Below are 27,910 nucleotides of genomic sequence, written 5' to 3' on the forward strand. Positions count from 1 at the left end.
GGATTAATAAACTCTTCTACAAGGCCAGAAAAAAATTCGCTTCTGTTTTGATGTATAATGAAGCTAACTTTTTTTTTAATGGTGACAAATGATATCCTTAGTACAAGTTAACGGCTTCATGACAAGAGAGTGGATTAAACTGCATTTCTCAGTTATAAAAGTAGAAGAGAATGTTTCCATGAACCTTCAGCAACAGACGGAATCACCTCTGGACGGATGGAAACTGCAATCTTGCCAACTTAGCTCCTGAATCTCAACCACAGGGTTCATACCCCAAAACTGCAAAAGAAAAAGACACCATCACATACTTTTCCTGCAAAGAAACTATAGATGTGAGACAGTTTCACATTCAAAATCAAGGAATCGTAGATAGCTCCTAGCCTGTCTTCTGTTACCATCAAAAGATCAGCTGGGAGGAGGCTTAGAAAAAATTACTAAGACCAAAGAAGTCTTTTTTTTTCTCTTTAGGAAAAAGTTTGAAGAAAGATAAATGGTAAAACTGAGCAAATGATTCCTACTATGCCCTCTTGCTCACAAACCCACACTATAAGAAGGGAGAAAAAATCGTACTGAAGAGACTGTTCAGTATAAAAAAGCTTGATCTTTTTACATGAGGCAGCATGACACAGGCAGAGGGCAGCCCACTGGATATAAAGTCAGAGAAGCTGAATTCAGTACCTGGTACTGCTATTTATGTGACTTTGGGCAGTCTGAGACATTAGGTGTCAATTTCCTCGTTGTAAAATAAGGGGGTTGGAGTAGAAGATCCCTCCGGTGCAGTGTATGATTCCAGGAACCTAGTCAGCTGAATACCTAACCTGTGCCTACCTGCCCAGAGTCCCACCAGCCTGGGTGTAATACTTGTTGTAATCCAGTCGTAGCAGTAGTTGAGCCAAATCTGAGTTTATTTGATGATTCCGGACGCTGGAAAGGATCTTAAAGAGGAGTGAAGACTGACGGCTAAAACCCTGCAGGAAGGAATAACAGGGATTCAAGCGAATTCACCCCAAAACCTCATTCTTCTTTTACCTATAGCTGGAGAAGATGAAGAGTTTCATAGGAAGTGCCTTGAAGTCCAGGGGACTGATTGTGGCTGTACACCAGGGCAAGTGCAGGGAACAGTAACAAATGCCAACTGACTGCTCTACCCAGTGCTGGGTCACAGATACAGGGTGGGCGAGGAAGGGTCTTGTACCTAGTAGGGATGGTGTTACAGGCCAAGGAGCAGTCACAGGCTCCAGGCTATGCACTGAGCAAGCAACAACTTGAGAAACAAGCTATGTGGCCCTGATCTGGGGAGTGGGGCTGGCAGCTGAGGGTGGGAAGGGGTCTCAGTTTCAGCATCAAGCCTAGTCTGAAGCTGGTAGGATAATAACCAAGGCAAGAATTCTAGACCAAAGGGCACCCTTTGTTCTGTCATCCTAAATTGCAGAGCTTTCCTGTGATAGTGGCTGATTCCAGCAGCAGTCCACTGGAACTCCAGTAAGCAGCAAGCCTCCAATTGTGTTGCTCAGACCCCAAACCAGGCCAGGAACCTGCAGAGCTGTGATCGTGAGGAAGGCACTCATTTCACCTTGGATCAAACCTCTCTGGGAGCACTGGAAGCTTGCAGGTCCAGCCTGAACTTCCCCTGAGACCTTGGAATAACAATAATACCCCCCAAAACGCAGCATCAAGACCCAAGAGGACACAAATATAGCCCAGTCTGGACTTCACATAAAGACTGAAATCGAGAAGTAAGCTGGAAAAATGAGCAAACAGAAAGAAGAATCCCACCATAACAAATTATTGGTGAGTCAAGCAGACGCAGAAGAAAAAAATGACTCCAAAACATCTATAAGCAAAGTCTTGAAGAAAAATACAGCTTGAGTACAAGTTCCTAGAAAGGAAGATGCAAGAGCTTACTTTTTCAATGCACAAAGACTTTTTCTTGTTTTTTGCGGGGGTTCCAAATTCACATATTCCCTTCACTCCTTACGAAACCCAGTAAGAAAGCAAAAAACTCCAAAACCTATTACAAGTATGTCTAGTAATGCAAAACAAAGTTGCACGTTAGCCAAGTTGAAAGCTTAAACAATTTTCTTTATACATAAAAGCAGTAGAGGAAAAGAACTGGATGGAACACAGAATTAGAGAACGAATAGTTTGAACAAGAAGAACAACCGTACCCATGCAAAAGACTCCATGAAAATCAGAATGGGCTAAAGAAAAGAGAACGATTTCATGAGACAAGAAATATTAAAACAATGTCAAGGAAACTGCCTCCATCTCTGGGAACCAGAAGGCAGTGTCAGTTATCCGGTAGGGATTTGTTAACCGTCTATTGTGCCTGGAGTGTGCTGAGCACTTCAGATACGGATAGAGGCACAAGGTAGTTTCTGTTCTCAAGGAGGAAACAACTGTGTACAAACGAGCTGGACACGTGGTAGATCTGAAATTCTCCAGAGAAGGAAGGCCTCCCAGTGAAGGGGATCAAGAAAGACTTCCTGGAGAAGGCAATGTTTCAGCTGGATCTTGAAGCCAGGAAATGGAAATGACCAGAAAGAGAATTCCAAGCATAGGGGGCAATGACAAGGCCTGCAGTTTGGAGACAGAAAATCATGTGGGAGGAGGAGTAAGGAGGCCAGTGACACTGGATCACAGAGTACGTGGTAGAAAGGCAGCAGAGGGCTGGGTATGGAGGGCTTTGAATGCCAAACAGGGTTTTATACTGGATCCCGGGGGTTATAGGGAGCCATTGACATTTACTGAGTAGGAAGTTGACATGGAGAAATCTGCACTTTTAAGAAGATTAATTTGGGAGACGAATGGAAGGAAGGTGGACTGGAGTGGGGAGAGCCTAGAGGCAGGGAGATCAACCAGTAGGCTATTTCAATAGAAAAGGAATGAGGTAATAAGGGCAGGTACTAGAGCATTAGGTGCAGTGTCAGAAGAGAGGGATATAGGACATGTTTTGATGTAAAATCAACAGGACATAGGAACAGATTGGATATGGGGAGTAAAAGAGAGTGAGGACTTGAGGATGAGATCTAGGTCTGGTGTTATCCTCAGCAGTAACAGGAAAGTTCAGAAGAGGATAGCTTTTTTGGGGAAAGTTAATGAATTCAGTTTTAGACATGTAGAATTTTAAGATGTTTCTGGGAGGAAGCCAAGAGGGCAGAGTAGCATGAAGCAGTATAACAAGCTCCATCCCCTAAAAAACCAAATTACTCCAAACAAATTTAGAAAACTCACCAGACTGAATCTTGATGGGTAAATCTAGGAAAAGTAACACTGAGTCATTTGTCCACTCCAAGTCATTCTAGGGAGAAAGATGGAGAGGTCTGCGAATACTGGGGATGAAGTCTGGTACAGAGCACCCCAGGCATGAAATACTGCAGCTCTTAGGGAGACACTGTGTACTAAGGCAAGAGGAAACCCCAGACCCATATTAGGGCACTGCATACAGAAAGCAGGAACAGGTGTTAACTGGCACTTTTGGTAGCCACTACCCAATTCTGGGTCACAGATTCTTGGCAGACTGAGAAGGAAACCTGTCCCAGGGGGTGGTAATCCTAAACCAGAGAGTACAGAAGTAGTAATGATGTGGGTCCCAGAATGGGGTGCCAGCTTCTAGCCCAGTGTGATCACCTGTAGAAGAATAACCCTCGTGGGAATTCTAGACCAAAGGGGAGCTGACAACTCCATCACTCTGAACTGGCAGCTTTCCAGGTAGCTGGTAGGGTAAAGTCCAGCAGCCTACTGCTGCTCAGATCCAAACCCAGGGCAGGATCTTGTAGAGCTCAGATCAAGAGGCAGTGATCAGACTTTGCTCAGGATCAGACCACTTTGGGGACACCCCAAATTACAACGTTCAATACTCCAAGAAAGCAGCCACAGGATCTGCCTAGACCTTCCCTCCAGAAGTGTGGAGGGCCCATGCCTAACATCAAGTTTGAAGTTAGGAAGTAACTATTATGGTGGCAGGGAAGCTCCAGACAAGCCTCCATGAAAAGATTACTCCAAAATATCTAAAAGCAAAGCCTAGAAGAAAAATACACCTTGGGCACAAACTCTCTTGTAATTGTTGGAAGAGACAAAGCAAGAGTTTTTAAAAAAAGAGATGAAAAGCATTTTTGTAAATTAAGTGAGAGCATGTGAGGAAAAAAATGGAAAGGAAACAAGAACTATGGATGAACAAACTGAAAAAGGAATGAACAGCTTGGCACAAAAGGTGCAGATCCTTGCTCAAGCAACAAACTTCCTGAAATTAGAATGGACCAAAAAGAAGCCAATGATTCTATGAGGCATCAAAAAATATTAAAAGTCAAAAAGGCTGGAAAAAATAGAAGAAAATGCAAGGAATCTCACAGCAGAAACAACCGAACTGGGAACCTCATCAGGAGAAAAAAAATTTAAGAATCATTGAACTATCTGAAGCCCATGGACAAAAATAAGAGCCTAGACATCTTACTTCAAGAACTCGTAAAAGAAAACTGCTTATATCTCTTGGAACTTAGAGAGCAAAGCAGAAACGGAAAGAATCGACCAATCACGTCCAGAAAGAAACTCCCAAACTAAAATTCCCAGGAACATCATAGCCAAAATCCAGAGCTTCTGGGTCAAAGAAAAAATCCTCCAAGTTGCCAAAAAGAAAGAATCTAAATATCAAAGAGCCACAGTTGGAAGCATACATGATTTAGCAGCCATCAGTATAAGGAATGGAGAACTTGGAATACAGTATTTCAGAAAGCCAAAGACTTAAGGTTAGAGCCAAAAATAACATCAGTAAAACTGAGTATCATACTCAGGACTAAAAATTGACTTTTAATGAAACAGAGGACTTTCAAGCATTCCTAATGAATGCTTGGTAGAAACTCTGAAGTTCAAACACAGGAGTTAAGAGAAAAATAAAAAGGTAAACAAAAATGAACAACGAAAAAGGCCTAGACAAGTGTAATTGCTTACATGCAAACATGGGGAGATGATATGTCACCTGAATCCTATCATCACCAGGAGTCATATGAAATCTAATTAGGCAAAGCCTGGGAGTGGTTTTGCTGATGTCTTGGTGATCTTAAAAGAATGGAAAGAGGGGGGAAGTATGATATATTCAGGAGGGAGGGAAGGGAAAGGTTAGGGAAAACTACTAACTTTTGGGGCACAGCTCCCAATTGCTTTCCAGAATGGCTAGACCAAGTACAGCTCTACTGACATGATGCATTAATGTGCCTATTTTCCTATATATTTTCCAGCATTTGCCATATTCCTTTTTTGTCACTTTTGCCAAACTGAGGAACATGAAGTGGAACCTCAGAGCTGTTTTAATCTGTATTTCTCTAATTATTAGTGATATAGGCATTTTTTTCATTTGACTTCTGAGAGCTTGGATTTCTTCCTCTGAAAACTGCCTGTTTATAGCCTTTGACCACTTGACAACTGGGAGACTTATTCTTGTGAATCTGAAATATTTCCCTTTAATTTTTAGAACTATGTCCATTATCAGAGAAAATTGCTGTAAATATTTTTCCATTTTTGCTTCTCTTTCAACTTTAGCTGCACTGGTTTTGTGCACAATCAAAACTGTCCTATGATCCTCTCTGTTCTTTGTTTGGGCATGAATTCTTCCCCTCTCCAAATATCTTACAGGTCATTTCTTCCTTGCTTTTAAAATCTATTTATGATGTTACCCCTTATGTCTAAGACACATACCCATTTGGCTAGTACCTTGGTATACGGTATGAGATGTTTAAACTATTTACTAGTTTCTGCTAGACTGCTTTCCAGTTTTCCCAAGTTTTTGTCAAATAGCAAGTTCTTACCCTAACACCTGGGATCTTTGGGTTTATCAAATACTAAGCTACTGGGCTCATTTGCTTCTATATATTATATACCTAATATGTTTTCCTGATCAGCCTATTTCATAACAAGTACCAAATAATTTTGATGACTGTTTTGTAGTATAGTTTAACATCTGGTACTGCAGGCCTGCTTCCTTCCCTCTTTTTATCACTATTTCCCTTGAGGTTTTTAGTCTTTTATTCTTTCAGATAAATTTTATTATTTTTCTTAGCTCTATAAAGTAATCCTTGGATAGTTTGATTTGAATGGCACCAAAGAAGTAAATTAATTTAGGCAGCAGTCATTTTTATTATGTTGGCTCAGCCTACTCATGAGCAATGAATATTCTCCAATTATTCAGATTTGTCTTAATGTTACGAGTGTTCTGTAGTTGTATTCATACAGTTCTTGTGATGACCTTAGCAGGTAGATTCTCAAGTATTTTACACATTCTGTAGTTATTTAAAAAGAATTTCTCTTTTTACCTCTTCCTCCTGAGTTATGTTGGTAATATGCAGAAATGCTAATGATTTCTGTGGGTTTATTTTATATCTTGTAAATTTGCTGAAGTTGTTTGAATTAATTCTTCAGTTAACTCTCTCGAGCTTTCTATGTAAACCGTTACATCATATGCAAAAAGTGTAACTGTGTTTCTTCTGTCCATGCTTATTGCCTCAGTTTCTCTTTCATGTCTTACTGCTCTAGCTAGCATTTCTAACATTCTATCAAATTGTGGTCGTGATAATGGACATCCTTACTTTACCCTTAATCTGATTCAAAGACTTATAAGTTTATCATTACATATAATGCTGGCTTTGGTTATAGATAAATACTACTTTTCAAATTAAGGAAAATACGTTTATTCCTGTGCTAGTTCCTAGTCTTTTTCAAACAGGAATGGGTGTTGTATCTTGTCAAACGCTTTTCTACATCTCATAAAATCATGATTTTTGCCATTATGATTAACATGGTCAGTTAGGTTTATAGTTTTACTAATATCTAACAAACAATGCCTTCTTGCTATAAATCCAACGTGGTCATACTGACATGTCTGTGCTATGTTGCTGAAGTCTACCTGTAAATATTTCATTGAAACATTTTGTATTGTTTTCATTAGACATATCAGTTTATAGTTTCCTTTTCTTTGTTTTAATGTTTTTTTAAACTTATCCAATGAGGAAATTTGTTTTGTTTGACTATACATATTTATTACAAGAGTTTTGTTTTACTTTCTTTTTCATTGATGAGTGAAGGTGGGATGGAGAGAAAGTAGATTTAGGTTAATTGAAAAAAAGCAAAATTTCATTTAAATAAATTCCACAGAAGAGGATGGCAGCTTACTCTCTAGCTGTCAGGACTGTCCCTGTCCAGCTCCATTCTGGCAGACTTACCTTCACTAGAATACTCAGCTGGGCAGCCCCACGCTCATCTAGAGGGCCCAGATTCTGGCTGACCAGTGAGCAGAAACTGTGACAGAGATCTAGGATTTCATTCAGGCAGTGGAACACCTATATTAAAAAAAAAAATAGTAAAAGAAGGAAAATGGGCATGTTATGGGGAATGACAGCTTAGAGGATTCAGGGTCTTCTATTCCCAAGAACACGCCTACAATTCTAACCTTTCTTCTTGGGCTCCAGGCTTATGTCTCTGATTGCTGGATATATTCATTTTAATTGGAATGTCCTATGGTACCTCAAATTCAGTATGTTTGAACAACTCATTATCTTTAGTTACTCAAAACTACTTTACCCTTTGGGATTCCCAATTTCTAGTCATTATCTCCTGAACATGCCACAGAAAATCCATGAATGTCTTTATTCATTCTATATATCCCCTGTATGGCATGTACAAAATACACTTCTTTTTTCCTCTTTTTATTTTTCCATTTCTCTAAGTCTTTCTTCAAGGCCTAACTTAAGACCCACTTCTTCCATGAAACCTTGACTGCCCTAATTTTTACCAAGCACTCTAGCATTTACTGGCTGTGCCATTTATTTGGTGCTATAGTAACAATACAATTGTATGCATAATCTGTCTTCCCAATTACACTGTAATCTCCTTGAGAGGTTTGGATCCTGACTGTCTGATATACAGCCTTAATGGAGCAGGTGCTAAAGGACTACTTGTTGATGAAGTTCTAGTTCCATCATCCCCTCTCCAAAGTAGAACTGAACTCAAACCATCCAAGGCAGGCAGCTGATCCTTATGCAGGGGTGGGGAACCTGCAGCCTCCAGACCACATATGGCCCTCTAGGTCCTTGAGTGAATCCAAACCACACAGAACAAATCCCCTTAATAAAAGGGTTTGCTCTGTAAAACTTGGACTCAGTCAGGGCCACACTTGAGGACCTAGAGGGTCACATGTGGCCTGGAGGCCAGAGGTTCCCCACCCCCATCCTAATAGTTCACAGACATCTTTAGCAGAACAAGCATTTCACTCACTCTTACTTTTCATCATTACCACACATACACGCTAATGTAAAGCAGTTTCTGTTTCCTTTGCCTTAGACTATTCTTCTGTTCCTTATCTATCTCAGAAACCTGAATACATACCATCTGTGCTGTCTCCTATTTATAAATATTGAGAAATACCAACAAAAATGGGGAATAAAGATCTGATTAATGGAAGCCTGTTGTCTTGTCAACTCAATCAGCATCTGAAGAAGGGGAAGATTTAGTGCTATAAAAACTTCAGAAAGCCAAACGAGCCCCACTTACAGGTTTCAGCAAGATGAATGACTGAGCCAGCAAGTTGCTCAGGAAGTGGTCATGAGCCAACTGGATGCTCTCAAAATCCCTTGTGGAGTTAATCTGATGGAGGAGCTGGGAGAATTGAGACTCCAGCACATCTACCTGAAGGAGAATTAGAAGTAATTAAAGTATTTTATGGGACACAATCACTGTAGGAGAGAAAGGATAGTGAGGCATCTGAAAAATAAAACACAGAAAACTCCCCTGTGCTCTTGAATTGACCAAGAAAGCCCTTGTTATGTGGCATGACATTGGTAGGGAAAGCTGAAAACCTGGTTCAACCCAGCCTCCTGTCATTAAAGCAGATGTTTTATGTTCATACTGACTGACTCAGTTACATTTTATTAAAATTTAAAGACTTATGGAACACTTCAAAAAGCCAAAACTGCAGTGATGCCAAAGACCTGAGATTTCATCCCGAGGATGCTTCCTTCAGTGAATTATATTGCCACCACTCTATACTTTAGCAGACAGTCTTTGTGAATTGCTGTGACCAAACCAATTCATCAGCTGACAATCAACCATCTAATGTGAAGCCTTTCCTAACTTAGTGAGGCTGGTCATATGGTCAGGACTTGCACTTTACTGACAACTTGCAAAAAATCTCAGGGTCAGCTTCCTGTCACAACAAAACAGAGCAGGATTTTAGGGTGATGCCAATGTCATCCTATCCACAAGAACTTAATAAGTGCCTTAGTGGTGCTGCTCATATGAGATTGTTAGTGCTTCTGGGGCTTCTTATGCCTCATCAATACCATTCCACATAGCAATCCTAAAAACCACGGCCAATTTTTTTCTCTCATGAGTGTTCCCCCAGGGCAAGAATAAAACATCCCTGCAAGACCTTTCTCCTGCCCTTTCTTCATCTCCCATGTACCATTCAACTTTCAGCACAGACCTGGAGATAATACTGAAGATTATCCACCAAGAAGGCCATGTGGTTCCGTAGGCGCCATTTAATGGCATCGCTCTGGTTAGACTTGAGATGCTTGCGCTGCATTTGGAGAGCCCAGCAGTGCTGCAGTTCTGCCTGCACTCGTCGTACGCTGAGCAAGTACTTGAAGACAACATTGTACCTGTGTCCAAAACAACCACCGTGAAGCTAGACTCTTCCATTCCCAGCTACCTCCCCTTTCCCCTCAGTCAAGTCCCAGATTCCTCCTCTTCCTCCCTTTTTCTTTCCCATTTTCAAAAAGAAAGGATTTGAAGCTAGCCAGAGAAGGGCCCTCTCTACTGGAGGCAAAGTCCTTGTTCCTTTCTCCTGAGGCTCAGCCCAATGCATGTTTCTGTCCCAGGACTTTCCATTTCACTCATGGGAGGCCCAGCATTCCAAACAGCCTCTGCTCCTTCTACCTTTACTTTGCAAGTCATGCCAAACAACACCTGCCTTACAAAGTTCACTGAACTATACAGAGGTCATGAGAAACAACAGGTGACCAGCCTTTGGGGAATGTAAACCCCTCAAAGGCAGGCATGTTTTTTCCACAATCTCTTAGGGCTCAGGATTGTGCCATGTGCATGATGAACTCTTAATGTTATGTAATGGTTAGCTGTCTGAGAGTGATACAACGTTCTTTGAAAAGGAATGAGTTTCCTATCTCCACAAATATCCAAATGGTGGTTGAATTACTCTTTCAGAGAAAGAACTCCTGCCCTGGGAGTGAGGCTGTACTACATAACTTGTATGGTCCCTTCCAATTCTAGAGTCTGTGATTCTAAACTTTTTATTCCTCCCTAGGTCGTGACAGCTGCTGACATGGGAGAAATGTCAGAGGACACATACTGAAGACAAGCACTTGGAAGAAGAGTTGATTCCTAGGGGAACTGGAACTATGTGACCTCTCATCTTGGCATGAGTTTACACAGAAAAATAAGAAACCTAATTTCCTTCAATTCTAAAATAATCCCTGTTGAAACCTGCCTTCTTCAAAGGGCTCAAGGACACATCCAGCATCAAGCTTATTATGCCGATCACTGCCACCTCAAATTAATTTCAAAAACAGAAGCAACATGGCATATGAGGAAGACCTAGGAGTTTGGAGGTTATTGAATCCAACCCCCTCATTCAACAGATGAGGACACTAAGGCCTGGGGGCTTTACATGACTTGCCCATCAACAGAGAGGCAGCCAATGGCACAGCCAGGATTCACACTCAGGTTTAGTGATTCCAAGGTGAATGCTATTTCTACTAAACCATACTACTTCCCCAAGGGCTCTTTTACCAGAAGTTCTCTAAACAGTTTTAGATCAGCATCTGCAGGTTAAATAGACTGGGGTGGAGATGGATGGATTCTTGAAGTTGTATCTCCTGGGCCTGCAGATTACTAACAACTGGTCAGAGGGCCTCTATCTTCCCTGCCATAGTTAGTGTTTGCTAGCAAAAAGCTCACAGAGGTCTTGTAAACCTACTTCTCCAGGACAGCAGGAGTGAAGAGAATGTGGAGAGGCCACTGCACTTTGTAGGAAAGACCTAGGGCTGCCCAGCCTGACGCAGGGGCTTCTCGGGGAGAGGTGTCCCGAGAAGGTGCTTCTCGTGCTTGAGTAACATCTAAGGCAAAAAAAAAAAAAAGAAAAAGAAAATGAAGAAACTTCAGTCTAATTAAGACAGACAACTTGTTTTGTTGAAAGAAGAATGCACATGAATAACATGAGAGAAAAAACCAGGGGGATGTCTAAGACACAAGGAGGAAAACATAGTGGGCAGAGGGCAAGGAAACAATGTGTAGGCAGGTTTTTTGGTAGATCTTAGAGATTATTTTGTTGTCTTTAGAGACAGAGGCAGCTGGAATAAGACAAGAACTGACGCATGGCATAATGAAAAAACCCTTGGCTGCTAATGAAGTGGTCTGGATTCCAATCCTGGCTGTGCCACTCATGAGTCTCGGTAAGTCGCGTAACCACCCTGTATCCCTGTTTCTTAATCTTTAAAATGAAGAGGCTGAACTAGAAGATTTCTTAGGACCCCCTGAGTGCTAAAGGTAGATAACTCTAAGATGAAAACCATATAAGCGTCTTCAGAGAAGGAAGCAGCATCAGGAAAAAAGGGAGGAACAATGATATGCGAAGGAGAGAGAAAGGGAATTAATACCCTTATGTTCCTTTCCATGGTACTCAATTGTCAGGTGAAGCAGAGGGAGGAGGTTGTCATCATCTAACAGCACCTTGTGGGCAGACTGCTGGAAGGCCACATTAACATCTGGCAGAGAGAAAGAACAAGGAGCAAATAATAGCACCTGGCTATATGATGAAGCCTGGAAGAAATGTTCTCCCATCCAACCCTGCCTGACCGTCAGGAACAAACACTATTTGACTTTGGGGTCCAGACCACACCATTTCATACAGATATCATTGGTTATGTGGCTGCTTGTCCCAGGAGATGACTGCAGTGTGATGGAAGCTATCCAGGCCCACTGAAATGGCTTCCCTAGGCAGCAACAGAAGGTAAGGAGGCTGCCCCTCAAGCCCTCAATGAAGAAGCTGAGAGTTGGGCTCTTCTCTCAAGGAAAGTAACTTAGTCATTCACTCTTCTGTTGAGTACTTACCATGCTCAGTTACTGCAGTGGGCGGTGTCTTTAACATATGCTGGGCTGTGTCAATGAAGGCCTGGAACAGTTCTCCTCGTCCCAGCAGGTAAAAGTCTTTAATGATCTTTGAAAAAGAATGTCAGTATACAAGTCAACAATCACACAAGTCTTAGGAATTCTTCGCTATCCAAGGAATTGAATTCAATCCAATTAAAGCATTCACAAAGCTCCTATTATGTATAAGGCACTGTCCAAGGAGAGAGGAACACACAGAAGAAAATTAAATTACCCCTACTGTTGAGTGGCTTATAGTCTACTTGGGAGATGGAATATTTACCTAAATAAGTAAAACTAAAGATAAATTAGAGCAGAAAGCACTAAAAACTGGGGAGATAAGCGAAGGCTTCCCTGAGGAAGTGGAACCCAAGTTAAGCCTTGAAGGAAGAAGATGAGGACTTTTGCAAAGCAGAGATGACAAAGGAATGCATTCCAGACATGGGGGGGATGGCTCATGTGAGAAGAAAGAGGCTGGAGACGAAGCATTTGGGAACAGTTAGTTATCATAATGGTCAGAACACAGAGCTCATGAAAGGGAATAGTATGAAGTAACACTGGCAAAGTAGGTTCCCAGACTGTAGAAAGGCTTTTAAACTAGAAACAGTGCAGAGCTGTCTCCTTAATTAGGACCCAACTAACACATGGATTTGGAGGCAGCGTGGTACAGTGGATAAAGAGCCAACCTCAGAGTCAAGAAGACCTGGGTCCAAGTCCCTTTTGGGATAGATCTTGGTTGTATGACCCTGGGCAAATCACTCAACCTCCACATAAATTCTCTAAAACAAGGAGTTGCAGAGAAGGTACTGATATACACTGATAGAATGTTTTTCCTTGGGAATTCCCCATACCAATGAACACAGTGTCATTTCCTTCCTGTCCCCAACAGATGGATGTGAGATTCTGCCCCTCTAAACAGGCATATCAAGAAGAGAAATTTTAGTGGTGCTGTTAAGCCAGGAAGATTACAGTATATTTGATATCTTTACTTGGTGGCAACACAAATGATAAAATTACAAGAAAACTTATGTCTATCTCTTTGTCCTACAGTATGGTATATCTCTACAATCATGTTTGTATTTACAGAAGCAAATCCTGGAAGGAATTATTCCTTCAGATGACACCCAGCAATGGGCTGCTCATTTTGGGGAAGAGTATACAAGGTCATCCTAAGAATCCAGGGATAGGTTTTTTTCCCCAAATCAATAGAGTTAGGGAAGGCAAAGGTCATTTCCTGTTAGTTACATTTTAACAATAAAGAAAAATAAATGAAACTATTACCTTTAGTTGGCCTAATAAATCTGACTCCTCCACCATAAGTTTCCATAGATGCTGAGGAAACAAGAACATCAGTGAAATCCCATTTTGAGAACACCATTACAAAGGAGGATTCTTTATTTAAAAAGCTGCTCTATATTCCACTGAATGACTCAGGAAAGAATACTACTCATATGATCATGACAATAAACTGTCTACAAAAAACCCTTCTGAAAACCTGCTACTAGACCCTGTACAGACGGCAGCAGCAAGAGAGCTTAGCCCTTCGTCCTTTTGTTCTTTAGTGGAAAACCCAATCTGGTCCCAAGCTCCCGTGGAGCAGAAATACACACACAAAGTGAAACAAAGATCTCATCTATGCCTTCAACTAAAGAAAACGTTGTGACGCGAGATGCTGAGTGGATTGTGTCTCTGTCACCGTCAGGCAGCTAGCAAGGCATTCCATGTCCCATAAGAGACTGAGCTCAGTAAGAGGGAAGGACACTTACTATGGCAGCATTCCTAAAACCCAAAGACGGAGAAAGCGTCTGGCCTGAGGAATCATTTCTTCACCCTGGTCTCTAGTGCCAGCTAGAAGAAGCAGCTGCTGTGCTCCACTCTCTATCTTTCCAGGTCAATCCACCCCCTCAGAAAACATATGCTGGATCAGACACTTAAAAGGCAAACCTCAGCAACAGTGCTGCGTATCCGGTCCACCACCAGCTCAAAATCCACAAGGCTGAAAAGAGGCTGCTGCTTGAGGCGATGCAGCTCGGCAGCAAAGGTGTCTTCTTGATTCTTTAAAATAGATCCTGTGTATCATGGACAGTAGGAGGAGAGACCCTCAGAGCTATGCTATCAACAACGCTCTGATTCTTTCATTTGTTACTATAGACAATCTAACTAACCAGGGTCTAGTAAATACAGGGCAATAATTTTTGCTCTTAACCACTGGGTGCCACTTCCCTTGCTTTGAAGATTTCTGACAAGAAGCATCATGGTGCCCTCTTACAAGATTTATTTCAAAATATGATGTACTACACTGACCACTGCCTTGGCTCATGAGGCAATGGGCAATAAAAGCTGCTCTTGACCAGCTCTTGGGGATGAGATGTTAAGACAGGACTTCCTACCTTTTCTGGTCAGATTCACATTCTGATTCTCAAACATCTGTACAGACTCTCCTACAAACAGGATTTTTTCAGCGACTCTCACTGGAATATAGGAAGGAAGTATTTCCACCCGAAGGGAAAACTGCTTCAGGGATGGGGCCAGCATGTTCTCTTCCTCAATCAGGCGCTGGGTGAGGAGATACAGAGTGACAAAGGAAACAAGAAAGTATGCAGTAACTCTATCTATCTCCATCCTTTATATTCCATAGTTAATATATTGGGCAATAGGGACTTTAAACCCAGGGATGTACAACTCCCACCTGCCAGGCATGTACTGTGCTTGCAAGGAGGTAGTCTAGCCTGGTGGCTAGCAGGCAGGAGAGGCACAACACATGAACGTTCTAGTTCTAGCATTGCCATTAACTAGTTACAGGACTCTAGCTAAATCATTCAACTGCTCTGAGCCTTAGTTCCTTCCTCTGTAAAATGAGTAGGTTGGACTAGACCTGTGAAGTCCTAAAAAAAAAATCCTATTATGCTCAGTTCCAAGAATTTATGATTCTTATGTAATACACTGGCATCTATATAGGTTTTTGTGAATCCTAATTAAGACCTTGAGCTGCATCAAAAAGCTGCCAGAGAGACACAACTTAAGGAGCTGTCCACTTCCTAAGTATGGTATTAGTATGGTATGAAGAAGGCCTCACAACTGCCCAGCCTAATGGATTATCATAGACTCACGGGTCTGGAACTGGATCAAGTCCAATCTCATTTTAGAGACGAGGAAAATAGGCCCCAGGGAGGTTAAGTCTGGACCTAGACAAACAAGCAAAGGAGGTGGGGGTTGTACTCTTCAGCGCTCTTTCCCATGCATCCTGCAAACCTCATTCAGACAAAGGCAAATATCAGGAGGGACAGGCTGAAGGAAGTGGCGCAGATGGCACCGAGGTGGCAGGCTCAGTGCAAGCTCATGTGAGAGGGCGAAGGGGTCACTATCTGGTGGAATGTACTGCCTTTCCCTTCAAATCCTCACCAGGTCCTGAAGTTCTCGTAACTGCTTCCCTGTCAGGCCTCCAATGCCCAGGTCTTCCTCCTCCTCCTCCAGTTGAGTAGAGACAAGGCCAGAAGATGGGCCCTGTTTAATAAAGAACTCTTCGTGTTGGTCCAAGAGGAGGCCATGTAGCATCCAGGCAGAAAGCTGCTTGTACATGACCCCATGGCACACTGCCAAGATCCTGAGTGGAGAAAGGGAGAGAAAAACCAATGCCATAAAAGCCCTTGCTGGGCACAAACACCCAGGCCATTCTGGGACGTCACTAGAGGGTACTGGCCAAGATCTGAGTAAGAATTTGGTGAGTCAGAAGGGAAACTGTCCATTACACTAAAAATAATCATTCCATTTTTATTCCTATCTTTTTGGAATTAGTCATTAAATTTCTTATAATTAAAGTTCCCATATTAAGTTTAAAATGTCCTTCAGCTATTTTGACAGTTTCTTTTCCATATTGTTTATTCTCACCCTGCGTAAGAGTTTCAGAGCTGAAAATTCCTGCTAAAACACAATGAGATGAGCTCAGAGAAGTCTGTTTCTCTGCCAGCAAAAGCAGTTTGCTCCTTTTCTCTTGTTTCACCAAAAAGGAAGGGAATGGATGTGGTAAGGGAGGATGACTCAATTAGAAATGGAGCATTACAAAAATACATGAAAAGAGAAGATCAAGCACCCTCTCCAGAACTAGCTCAAGTATTTCCAAGATGTTCTTGTGCAGTAACCAAATATTAGAATTAGAAGGAAACTTGGAGATCAGAGTCCAGTCTTTCCACCCAGGACAGAAGCTTAACTTCAAGTTTTAAAGAAGGTAAGATAAAATGGGCAATATGAGCTGGTTCCCTACCACCGCCAGCATCAAACAGAAAATTCTCTGCTTAGCCCCCTTCTTACCTTTCCGGTCTTCTTATCCTCTACTTCTCTCCATATACTTTACGATCCAGCAGCTCCTGCCTTCTCCTAACTCCATGCTTTGTTACAGGCTGTCCCACTGCCTGGGAGGTTTTTCCTTCTACTCTCCACATGTTGGCTCCCTTGGCTTACTTCAGGACTCAGCTCAAATCCCACCATCTACTGGAGGCCTTTCCTGGTCCCTCCCCAATACCAGTGGCTGATCTGAAATTACTTTTCAACTACTCCATATAAACAATATCTTATATGTAAATAGTTTAAAAGTTGTTTCTCCCATTAGGAAAATAAGATACTTGAGAGGAGGGACAGTATTTTTACCTTTCTTTGTATTTTCAGGCTTAGCAAAGAGCCTGGCAAATAGTAAACATTTAATAAAATGCCTGTTGACTTACTGACTGAAAATAGCAATTACTTTAAAAGATATACTCAAATATAGCCAAGCAAAACCCAGCATATATAATGGTAACACCCTAAGGATGATGGGATCTGACAATCAGAGGGACCTTAAAGTCATCCACACTAATTCATTCTCTTTTATGTAGTACCATCCTGGATTCTTTATTGGCTGGCATCCTGGCCTCTCCTACTTTGATCATATAGACCTATCTGCTCAGTGTTAGCTTTTCAGTCCCATCTATTACTAACTATTTTGGAGAAGTTTTAGATCATATGCAAATAAAATGGTCTTGATGAACTGTGTCAATCTTATTTAAGTTTTTGTGACTTACTTTTCTAGCGCACTGCGTACAGGAGGCAGTCCCCCACAGCTGTATTTGTATACTGTTTCCAAGATCTGACACCCATGAATCTGTGGAAAAGATAAACTTCTAAAAATTATACAGTGCCTGCTGCACAGTTTAAATTGTACATTCAGTTGTGATTGGTCCAGGAGGGACCTACTGAATCAATTCCAGTGGCACTTCCATAACTTTGTCCTTTCCTACCTCTTACACATCAACAGTGACTCCCTCATCTCACTCCCCCAATACACACACAAACACACACGCACACACTGATCCAGTGACAGTGGCCTCATTGCTGACATTCTGTCACTGGACTTCAGGCATTTTCCCCAGCTATCACTCATGCCTGGAAATCTTTCCTCCTCACCTCTGCCTCCTAGTTTTCCTGGATCCTTCAAGTCTCAGCTACAGTCCCCCCTTCTGCAAGAAGCCTTCCTGGATCCCCATATTTGCAGGTGCTACTAGCTACATATTCCATTGGGTTTCCTAAAAGTGACTGAATGGGTCAGTCAATCTACTCCTGAGCCAGATCTACTTGGGGATATGCCTATTAGCTTGTTCTGGAAGAAGAAAGTAGAACTTCTCCACAAAGATACTGCATAAGAATGTTTAAATGTTTAGATTACAGGTTCTAGATTCATCAGCCAAGAATGAATATGTTAATTCAGAAGTAAAAACTACCGGCCCCCCCATCAGCTTCTTTAAGGAGAGAGTTTTTATCTTTGCTTCTGTAGTCAGAAAGGATAACATGGATGTAGCACATTTCCAATTGTGCAGAGTGAAGTCTAGTAAAATGTGCAAATCTTTTCTATTTCTGCTGAACTTCAGCCCACAGCATCCCTAGGCCCATCGTGGAAAAGAAGGTGAGTGAACCACCAGCTCTTCTTGGATTTTTCACTCTCCTTTCCCAATTGAAATGAGACAGAGAAGGCTAACATGGGAAAGGAGAGAAAATTTTCATCTGGCTCGTAACTCCATTCATGGTGGTACTTTTCTTCTCATTTTGGGGGGACAGGGGAGTGTAAAGAAGCTGCAGGGGTAGAGAGGTCCATGAAGAAGCCCACACAAGGCTTCCAGGAATGGAGGGGATGCACTTAAACAACTCACTGTGCATACAGCTGGATATGTGTCTACACAACACAAAATGAAGTAGAGGGCTGGCAACTGTTTGGTCCAATTCATCAAAGAAAGAAGCCAAATTAGATACTTTTGCCTCTGTGCTATGGTTACCTCTATGTGGGACTGAGTCCTACCCTTCATTCAATTCTTTGGCCTAAATTATCTGGTTGGGCTTTTTAGCTGAAGAAGTGGCACTTATTTACTCTGTGTGTGTGTGTGTGTGTGTGTGTGTGTATGTGTATGCATAAGTACAAGTGTGTATGTGTAAGAGAGGCAGACAGACAGATCAGAGTTGGGGGGGAGAGAAAGAGAAGGGGGCAAGAGGGAGGGAGCCCATATACATTAGTATTGATATGTATTCTGCATCTGTGTGACATTTACAAAGGTCTCATTAAATATCTCTGGGGTTGGGAGTGCGTAGAAGGAGGGAAAGAGGACAGGAGTGTGTCACATGCAACCCAATTGTCTCACTGCAGATTTTTTTAAAATGCTGTGGATGAATTTGTAAAAATTATACTACTTTCAAGGCTGCTTCCTGTGATTGTTCTTATAACAACTCAAGAGAAAAGGACTCAGGGAGCCAGAGGGTACTTTTCACAACCCAACTTGACTAGGTAATCTACTCAGCACTTGCTGATCTCAGAGTTACTAGCTCAGATCCCAAAAGCCAACAGTCTCCCAGAATACTTGGAATCAATTTTTCCATGACAGTAATAATAGCAACAACCTAAGTAAAAAGTACATTTAACAAAGTTAGGTGAATGACTTAGGCATGGTGACCTCTTAATACTGAAGCATGACCTTGAGGAAAAAGCTCCTTGCTCCCATCAATGATCAACATGTATGATGCCTTTCCTTCTCAGGTCTAATTTCATGGTTCCCCCAAACACAACAGTTTGAAGAAATCTATGTGGTGCAAATCACTAAGCACACTGAATTACGTACATCATTAACCAGAATAAAAGAAGTGCTTACCTTCTGACTCTTAATCTGTTCAACAACAACCATCACTGAGGGAAAAAGAAGTTGGAACTACAAAGCAAAGCAAAAGTTAATTAATCTAATGTAATCTCTTACGTGTTCCAAATGTAAGAGAGGGAGTATAAACATAAGCTCTGGAAATGATGGCGTTTCTGAATGAAGATAGAGAGATCAACTCCAGCCAGAAGAGGCAAAAAAAGGGCCTACTCCTCTCAGCCTATCTTTAGCTAGAAACACCTATTTTGGAGGCTGGCAGGATAGTCAGTATAACATCAACATGGACAACTTTAGTACCAAATGTTAAGAGACGATTTATCTTCAGAATTCATGAAATAATGCTCATATAATAAAGCAGATTAAATGTACAAAATGTAAAATTTTAGATTCAAATTCCGAATCTGGAAGTAGGAGAGCTCTTCAAAATACTAGATTAGTCAAATATACCTAAAAGACTGAGAGAACAGACAAAAAGAACCCAAGATATTCCATTATCTACAAAGATACCTGGTCCAAGGAGTAATTGACATGTGATATGGAAAGGTGAGGGTCAGCAAGGAACTGCAATAAAAAACATAATTAGAAAAACAGCATCTCAAAAAGTTTCTAACCTATGACCTAAGAACACTGGCTGGGGAGAGGGAGAGAACAGACCTTGTGGTAATGAGTGCTTTTAGGTTCCCACAGAAGATAGTGATACAGGGTCACTAAAGTGATACAGGTCACTAAAAACTGAAAGCAAAATGTTCACAGAATACCCTGGAACCTCTTACAGAGGCAAGAAGTTACTTTGATCATTAAATGAACAATACGGAGAGCTTATAGTGGTATATGCTCATTAAAGGCATTTTCCCAATTCTGAAACCCTAATTAAAGGAAGACAAGCTATGGTGGGGAGGGAGGACCGCATTTTCTTTCCAAGGATGTGGTCTAGTGAGGAAACTGGGGGACTCAGGGGCATTACTGCCTGCTTCTTTCTCCTCTTCTCTACCTCACCTCTTGCTCCAAGTCAAGCAGTGCTTGACGATATGGCTGCAGGATGGAGTCCAGACCTGTGCAGAAGGCCCGCAAATAAATTCCATGTAATCCACCCTGGCCTTGCTGGGACAGATGGTGATCCTGCGATTAAACAAAGGCTAATTAAATTAGCTCCAGGATTGGGACTTGCAGATCAAGTGCTGAACCTGGAGTCACAAAGACCTGAGTTCAAATATGGCTTCAAAACACCTCCTAGCTGTGGAACCCTAGACATGTAAAACTTCCTCTGTCTGCCTCAGTTTCCTTTGTAAAATGAGGATACTAACAGCACCTACCTCCCAGAGCTGCTGTGAGGACCAAATGGTACATCTGTCAAGTGCTTTACAAAATCCTTTAAGTATTATTTAAATACTATCCTTTTTGTTGTTATTACGTCATTATTAGTTGTACTGCTGATGTTTGAATAGCTGTGTCAAATTAACCTCCGTAAGAAGAAACATACAACGGATTGAGGGAAATAGTTTGCCCATTAACATTGTTGGACCACAGATTGACAACACCAAAGGTCCTTGGAGTTCATCCAGTCCAACTTTCTCACTTCAGAGATGAGGAAGAGGTTCAGAGAGGTTAAGTGATCTGTCCAAGGTCACAAGAGGTAGAACTGGGGACTGAGTCCAGATTTGGTGCAGTGTGGAGCACTGGTCCTAAGACAAAGGAAAACTGAACTCTAGTGCTGGTTCCAAGACCGATTAGGTGAACAGCCTGAAGCAAAGTCACCTCACTTCTCTGAGTCTGGGTTTACTTCTCTGTAAAATGGGAAAAATATATTTATACTCCCTACCTAAAAGGATGTTGCGAGGAAAGCATTTTGTAAATATTTATATCAGTGTGAGTCATAATTCCTATTCCCACCTTCCAAAACTGATGTCATGTTTATTTTAAGCCAGAACCTTCTTAACCCTTTGCCTTAAGGAAGAATAAAAACTTTGTGATGAAAAAAGAAAAAGGACAGAATTCCTCCTCTGTTGAAAAAAATCCATCTTCCTTGAGAACTATTGGATCTGCGGAACCCATATTTTTAACTCAAACTTGAGCAAAAGCCCAGCCAGAAGTCTAAATTTAAAACCAGCCTCCAACTCCCTTCTCTCTCTTTCTAATGTGTATAATGCCACTCATAGACAGATGTTCTTCTGAGACCAGAGAGGTTCTGTTACTTCCTCAAAGGTCACATAGGAAGTATGTGACAGAACCAGATCCCCACCCAGCACTCTTCACATCGTACGCTGCTGACTCTTATGCTGTAGAACAAAAACTCCCAGAACTTACAGAAAAACAATTCAAATAACGACACATTTGTAAATAACCTTAGGGGAATTCCATCTTCCACAGGACTCTCTCTTTCATTCATCACATGGATCTGTTATGCTTCTAGGAAGCTAGGAGTTGAAATCACAGAGAGGCAAATTTATACTCAATGTCAGGAAAAAACTTCCTAACATCTACCAGGGGTGGGGAACCCGTGTCCTCAAGGCCACATGTGGTCCTCTAGGTCCTCAAAAGTGGCCCTTTGACTGAACCTAAACTTCACAGAACATATCTCCTTTGTTCTGTAAAACTTGGACTCAATCAACAGACTGTACCTGAGGACCTAGAAGGCCACATGTGGCCATGAGGCTGCAGGTTCCCCGCCCCTGACTTAGACCTATCCAAGCAGGGAATGGGTTACCTCAGGAAGTAATGAATTCTCTCCCATTAGAAGTCTTCAAGGACTGCTTGTAGTAAGAGTTTGGGCTATTTAATTCTCAAATTCAGTGACTCTATAAATGTTCCTGTCATTAATATTATTCGTAACACTGTTATTAATGTTACTATTAATACTACCGATACTTGGCGCTCTTCTGAGCCCAAATGCAAGACGTATAAAAAACATCACCACTGTCCTCAAGGGCCGACCACCCACCTGCTGCTGCACATGGCCTGTATATCGTTCAATGAACTCTGTAAAGCGAATATAGTCCGTGCCAAGGCGGCAGAGTCGATTCAGGACGCTGGTTTCGCTCGGATGGAGAAACGGAAAGTCCTGTGACACCTACAAAAGTGGTAACAACATTAAGGACACAGATGCCTCTGATTCATTTGACTCCCACCCTGAGGATACTCCAAATGCTTTACAATAATGACAGGATGTTTTTCTCCAAATGTTTTATGATGACATTTTTTTCTCCTCATTCTGCCTTTTGTGAGGTGTATTTATCAGAAGAGTTCTGTAAAATATAACTATTTGCACATTACTGGCATCTTTTTAAAGTGATTATAACAAATTCATCATAGACTATAAAAAACTGAGTTTTTTTTGTTCATGTAAATATCACTTAAAAAGAAAATGGTGTTTATTTTTTAAATGTAAAATTTCAATTAACAAGCATTTATTTTCTTTCTCTCCTTCTCTCTCATTAAAAAGAAAAAAAGAAAAACAAAACCCCTGTAATAAATGTGTATAGTTGGGCCAAACAAATTCTTGTACTGTCTAGGTCTAAAAAATGTCTCATTCTACATTTTGAATCCATCACCTGAATGGACTTTCATAATCTGGAAGGAGGTCAAGGAAGCTATGTAATAAGCAATTACCTTTTCCTTCCTAATCCCTTCAGCCTTGCCATCTCTAACATTCCACCAATGAATAAACACTTACCAAGCACCTTCTGTGTGCCCAGGACTGTGCTAGTTGTAGGGGATATGAAGAGGCACACCAACATATGCATATGAAAACTTAAAAAAAAAAAAAACTACTCAAGAGACAATGCAAGGCAATTGTATGAAGAAATTAAACAAAAAAAGTAAGAGAATTCTCCTCTTCTCAAACCCTATCACTTCACTAAATACCAAAGATGAGAAAGTCTATAAATAAGACAACTTTCTAAGTTGCTAAATTTGGAAAGTTTAGGGAAAAAATCCACCCAAACCACAGGTTAAACACAAAAAAATTCAAAAAGAAGAGGAAGAACAGCGCCGACTCCTTCTCCTTGGCTGAGCTCTTCAATTTCACGACCACTTTCTGAGCACCTCTGGGACAGGCACGGTGAGCAACAGAGGAAAAATGCAGCTGCATCTGCTCTTAAGGAGTTTACATCATACTGAGCAATACAGATAAGTAAATACAACATGTATAAAAAGTCATGGGGGAAGAGTATCAACAAATGGGAAATGGGAAGAGGCATCTTATCTTCTGAGCTGAAGCTTGAAGAGAGCGGGGTCCCAAGAGGCAAAATGAAAAAGGAAAGCCTTTTAGGCATGGGGCACAGCATGGGTAAAGGCATAGAGAGAGGAGATGGGGTGCTCTCTACTAAGAATAAATAGAACCCAGTACAGATGGAACATTTAGTATATAAAGGAAAGTAATATGTAACCCTAGTGTAAAAAAAAGCTGGAGCCAAACTGGGAAGGGCTTTAAGTGTCTCTGATCCCTTCCCCTCCTCCCCAAAAAAAGTCTGAATTTTTTTCCAGTGCCAAAAAATCACCATTGAAACTCCTTGAGCAGAGGAATGACAAGATCATACATATGCTTTAAGAACATTACTTTGGTAGCTCTGTGGAGGGTGGACTGAAGAAGAGGAGACCAGATGCAAGGAGAACAATTAGAAAGTTATTCCAATTTCAAGGCATACACTGGTGAATTTGAATTTGATTTTAGAGGCAACAGGGAGCCATTAAAGCTTCATGAGCAGAAGAGTAGCATGGTTAAACCTATTCTTTAAGGATATGACTTTGGCATAAAAAGAACAGACTGAAAAAAGGGAGGGAGTGCAAATCAGAGGTTACTACAATACTCCAGGTGAAAGGTGATGAGGACCACAAGTAGGAAGGCTCCCATGAGAGGAGAGAAAAGAACGTAGGTGAGAATGTCATGGAGGCAGAAGAGGTATGACTTACCAACAGATTGATCCCTGGGGGACGAAAAGGCTAAAGGAAGAATGAAGGATGACTCAGAGTTTCAGTTGTTTAACGGATAGTTGGAGACGTGGCACCAGAGCTCAGGACTGAGATGAGGGCTATCTGCCAAGAGATAATAGTTGGTCCCAAGGGAACAAGAGGTGAACACCGTAAAAGAGTAGAGGTAAAGGAGAAGAGGGTCCAGGACCCAGCACTGTGGTGCTCCCACCCAGGGACAGTGCTTACGGGAGGATATGGATGAAGATCCTGCAAAGAGACTGAGAAGGATGGGTAGAGCAGAGAGGAAGAGAAGTATGAAAGAACAATGTCATACAAATCCAGAGATGGGAAAGTCAGAAAGAGGAGGCAGAGAAGTCAAGAATGATGAGGACTGAGAAAAGACCACTGGAATTAATAATACAGAGATCACTGGTAACCTTATACACAGTAACTTTAGCCAAGTGGTGAGGACAGAAGCAAGGATGCAGGAGGTTGAAAAACATGTGGGAAATGAGAAAGTAGAAGCAATGAGTGCAGACAGCTTTTTCTAGAAGTTTAACAGAAAACAGCTGGCATGTTTATGGGGCATCATGGAAAGAGCCGGTGGACAGGGAGAGATTAGAAATTTGGGAGAGCAAAGAGATATCTGAAAGAGCAAGTTCCCAGAGGAGATAGGAGAGGAGGTGATCAAAGGTTTTAGTAGAATAGGGCTTCTTCATTTTTACTGTGTCATGGACTCCTTTGGCAGATCATGTCTGGTGAAGGCCAAAGACCCCTTTTTCAGAAAAGTTTGTAAATATGCAAAAATAAAAAGCATGAGATTGCCAAAAGAACTAATTATATTGAAAATGTTATCAAACTGTTAAAAAAAAAAACCAAGTTCAAGGAATCTCTGAAGTAGAGGATTTGGCATTAGTGAAGAGAAGGGCCATGTCTTCTTCCTTGACTAATGCAAAGGAGAGGATAACACCGAGATGATTTGAAGTACATAACAGAGTATATTAGCAAGCACCCTAGCACACCCAGGATGGCCTGCTAGCACAGGTTCTTTGATCTGCTTTTAAAGGAAAGACTGCTCAAAAAGGGGTTAACAATCCTACTTTAATTACATTCACTAGTTCAGGGGAAAAGTCAGCACCCTAAACTTGGAGAAAATGCAAGCAGAGAAATTAGCACAAAGACATACAGAACTCCAACAGTCTGGGTAAAGCAATATTGCTGTACACTTTATGTACATCACTGGATTGAGGGAGCACAGCCATCGGAGCAGTCGGGGTGTGGGGGGGAGATGTGTGGGCTCCGAACATATGGCTACTCAGAATCTCCACCAGGAAATCAAAGAAATCCAAAGATCCTTCTTATGAGTGGACCCCCAAAGCAAATGCCTACTCCCAGAATATATAACAAAGACTTGGCATCTGATTGGCTGAGTGCTCAGGAGCTTGAAGGTGCCCCAGCACTTAATTAGAAACTCCCTGTAGCCAGGGCTCTATGTGTCTATTAATGGTCAAAGAAGATCTTCAAATTCCCTTAACATTCCACAGAGGAGAAGAGGAAGCTCATGATGAACAGTCCTGAACTGTGAGTGAAGTGTGAGTTGAGACCTGCTGTCTAGAGAGAGCAGGGAAGGGGTGGGAGACAAGTACAAGAGAAGGTCAATCAGGGAAGAGAACTGGCAAGCAGAAGTGAAGGCCAAGTCAAGATTAAGTAATATCCATTTGTGGAAGACCTAATTAGCAGTGCTGGGACTTCCTCTAGCAGCATTCATTAGCATGCAAGTAGGAGCAGATAATCAATCAGCAAGTATTTATTAAGTTCTCATTATAGGCTTGGCATTGTGCTAGGCAAAGAAAAATCGTCCTTTTCCTCAAGGATCTAAGTATTCCACTGCGGAGATACGACATATTTGCAAGCAAGTCAATACAGAACGTACACAATACAATTTTTCAAGGGGAGAACTAGCAGCTGCGGGCGGGCGCCTCATGGAGGAGATGGCACCTAAGGGCCTCCAGGAAGAGGGCACAGCCTGTGACAGGCACAAGGAGGGGAAAGGGAATTGCATGGGCTCAGTTTGGCTGCAAGGGAGTGCGTCAAGGGTACTCATGTCTAATCGATCACTCCGGAGTTAGACTGTGAGGGTATACTCCATGCCCGGTGGAGAAGTCTGAGCCTAGAGCCCAGCCAGAGCTAGGAATGCTCCTTGGGCAGGGGAGGGAAATGGTCAGGTCCATGTTTTAGAAGGGAACCCCGGGGAGGATGCATTCAGGAGGCGGCTTGGGTGTGAGAGGCAGAGGGAGAAGGACAGGGAAGGCTGGATCTGGGCTGGGGGAGACGGAGCTTTGGACAGGAACCGGGAAGTCAGCAGGAGGAAAAGGAGATTCAGGGATGGAGAGGAGGGCTTTTTGGACACGTGGAGTTTGAATTTCTTATAAAACACCTGGTTTAAAATACCTAACGGGCAGGGTGTGAGGTGTCTATGCAGGGAAAGAGACTAAGGCTGCATATCCAGGCAGGATGCCATCCGCGTGGGGAAGATAACGAGGTCCCTGAGAAAGGAGAGGGCACAGGCACACCTACATCCGGGGAGCTGAGGAGTGGTCACATACGTAGGCAAAAGTCGGGTGGGGGGAAATTAAGTATTACAAACTGAGAGAGGAGTGTCCGGGAGCTGGTGGCTGGGGGGGGCGTAAAACGTCAAATACTGAAGCAAGGACTTGCCAATAAAGAGACCATTAGTAACCTGAAGAGTCTAGTTTCGTTGAATGATGGGGTCAAGAGACGGACTGCAGAGGGTCAGGAACGAAGAGGGCGCAGCGCGGGCAGCTTCTCCCAGCAGGGGGTCCAAGGGAGAAGAGGCTCGTAGGAGGGGCTGCACGGTCAGAGCCTCTGAAGGGGGGCTCGGGTCAAAGGGCAGCCTGAGCCTGGCAGGGGACCCCTGCTGTGAGGCGGCCAAGGCGGGGGCGGACCTCGGACCTCGGAGAAGTCTGACCCGCCTGCTTCATTTCTTAATTCTTACAGACCGGGCTGGTTACCGTAAAACACAGCGCAGGGTCCGCAATCACCTTGGACCGTCTTGGGGTTCCTAGGCAGACGCTGCAGCTGCTTGCCCTTTCCTTTTCTAGCTTATTTTACAGATGAGGAAACTGAGGCAGGCAGGGTGAAGTGACACAATTCTCCCTCGGCCATTCATTCTCTTCAGCCCTCTCGCGCAGACCTCGGTCGTGGCCCCGCCCCTCTACCCCAGCCCGCGCCAGAGCCCCGGGAGCCGACCCCCTCCCGCCCTTTTCCAGGCTCCGCCCCCTCATTAGCGGCTCCCAGGCCAAGCCCCGCCCCCCGCTCCTCCACCGCAGGCCCCGCAGTCCGTCCACGCTCCCTACTCCCAGGGTCCCGCCCCTCTGACCGCCTTACCCCGCCCCCCCCAGGTCCCGCCCCGGCCCTAAACACTGGCACTCTTAACTCCGCCCCTTGCTTTCCCCGTCAGGTGGAGTTCCAATTAGCGCTCCCTTCAGGGTGGGCCGTACCTGGAGGCCGCTCCGCTTGTTCCAGGTGAAGATGGCACCCGGGTACCCGCTCAAAGCCAAGAGCAGCTCGTGGATCATCCCCACGGCGGGCAGCGGGCCGCTGAGGCAGCGTCCGCCGGCGCGAGCTCCCCCGGCCGTCGGGGGAGGAGCGCTGCTCCAGCCGCT

The 27,910-nt window shown here is 42.8% G+C and overlaps 1 protein-coding gene across 4 annotated transcripts; it reads right to left on the minus strand.

Moving 5' to 3' along the window:
- Nucleotides 1–45: 45 nt before the first annotated feature.
- Nucleotides 46–27,877, minus strand: LOC140513784 (gamma-tubulin complex component 4). Of its 4 annotated transcripts, XM_072623790.1 has the most exons (18): nucleotides 27,746–27,877; nucleotides 22,255–22,383; nucleotides 20,313–20,435; nucleotides 19,824–19,877; nucleotides 19,314–19,370; nucleotides 17,205–17,284; nucleotides 15,553–15,754; nucleotides 14,541–14,706; nucleotides 14,095–14,219; nucleotides 13,432–13,482; nucleotides 12,115–12,220; nucleotides 11,661–11,768; nucleotides 10,982–11,120; nucleotides 9,470–9,647; nucleotides 8,539–8,673; nucleotides 7,212–7,328; nucleotides 829–968; nucleotides 46–279 (listed from the first exon to the last, which is right to left on the minus strand). In XM_072623790.1, the coding sequence occupies exons 1-18, from the start codon at nucleotides 27,821–27,823 to the stop codon at nucleotides 267–269; spliced, it is 2,001 nt and encodes a 666-aa protein (XP_072479891.1). In that variant the 5' UTR covers nucleotides 27,824–27,877; the 3' UTR covers nucleotides 46–266. The 4 variants fall into 4 exon arrangements, with proteins under 4 accessions (XP_072479891.1, XP_072479892.1, XP_072479893.1 ...); XM_072623791.1 differs by lacking the exon at nucleotides 19,824–19,877; XM_072623792.1 differs by lacking the exon at nucleotides 7,212–7,328.
- Between the last annotated feature and the right edge of the window lie 33 nt (nucleotides 27,878–27,910).

Source organism: Notamacropus eugenii, chromosome 7 (assembly GCF_028372415.1).
Source record: "Notamacropus eugenii isolate mMacEug1 chromosome 7, mMacEug1.pri_v2, whole genome shotgun sequence".
NCBI classification, from domain to species: Eukaryota; Metazoa; Chordata; class Mammalia; order Diprotodontia; family Macropodidae; genus Notamacropus; species Notamacropus eugenii.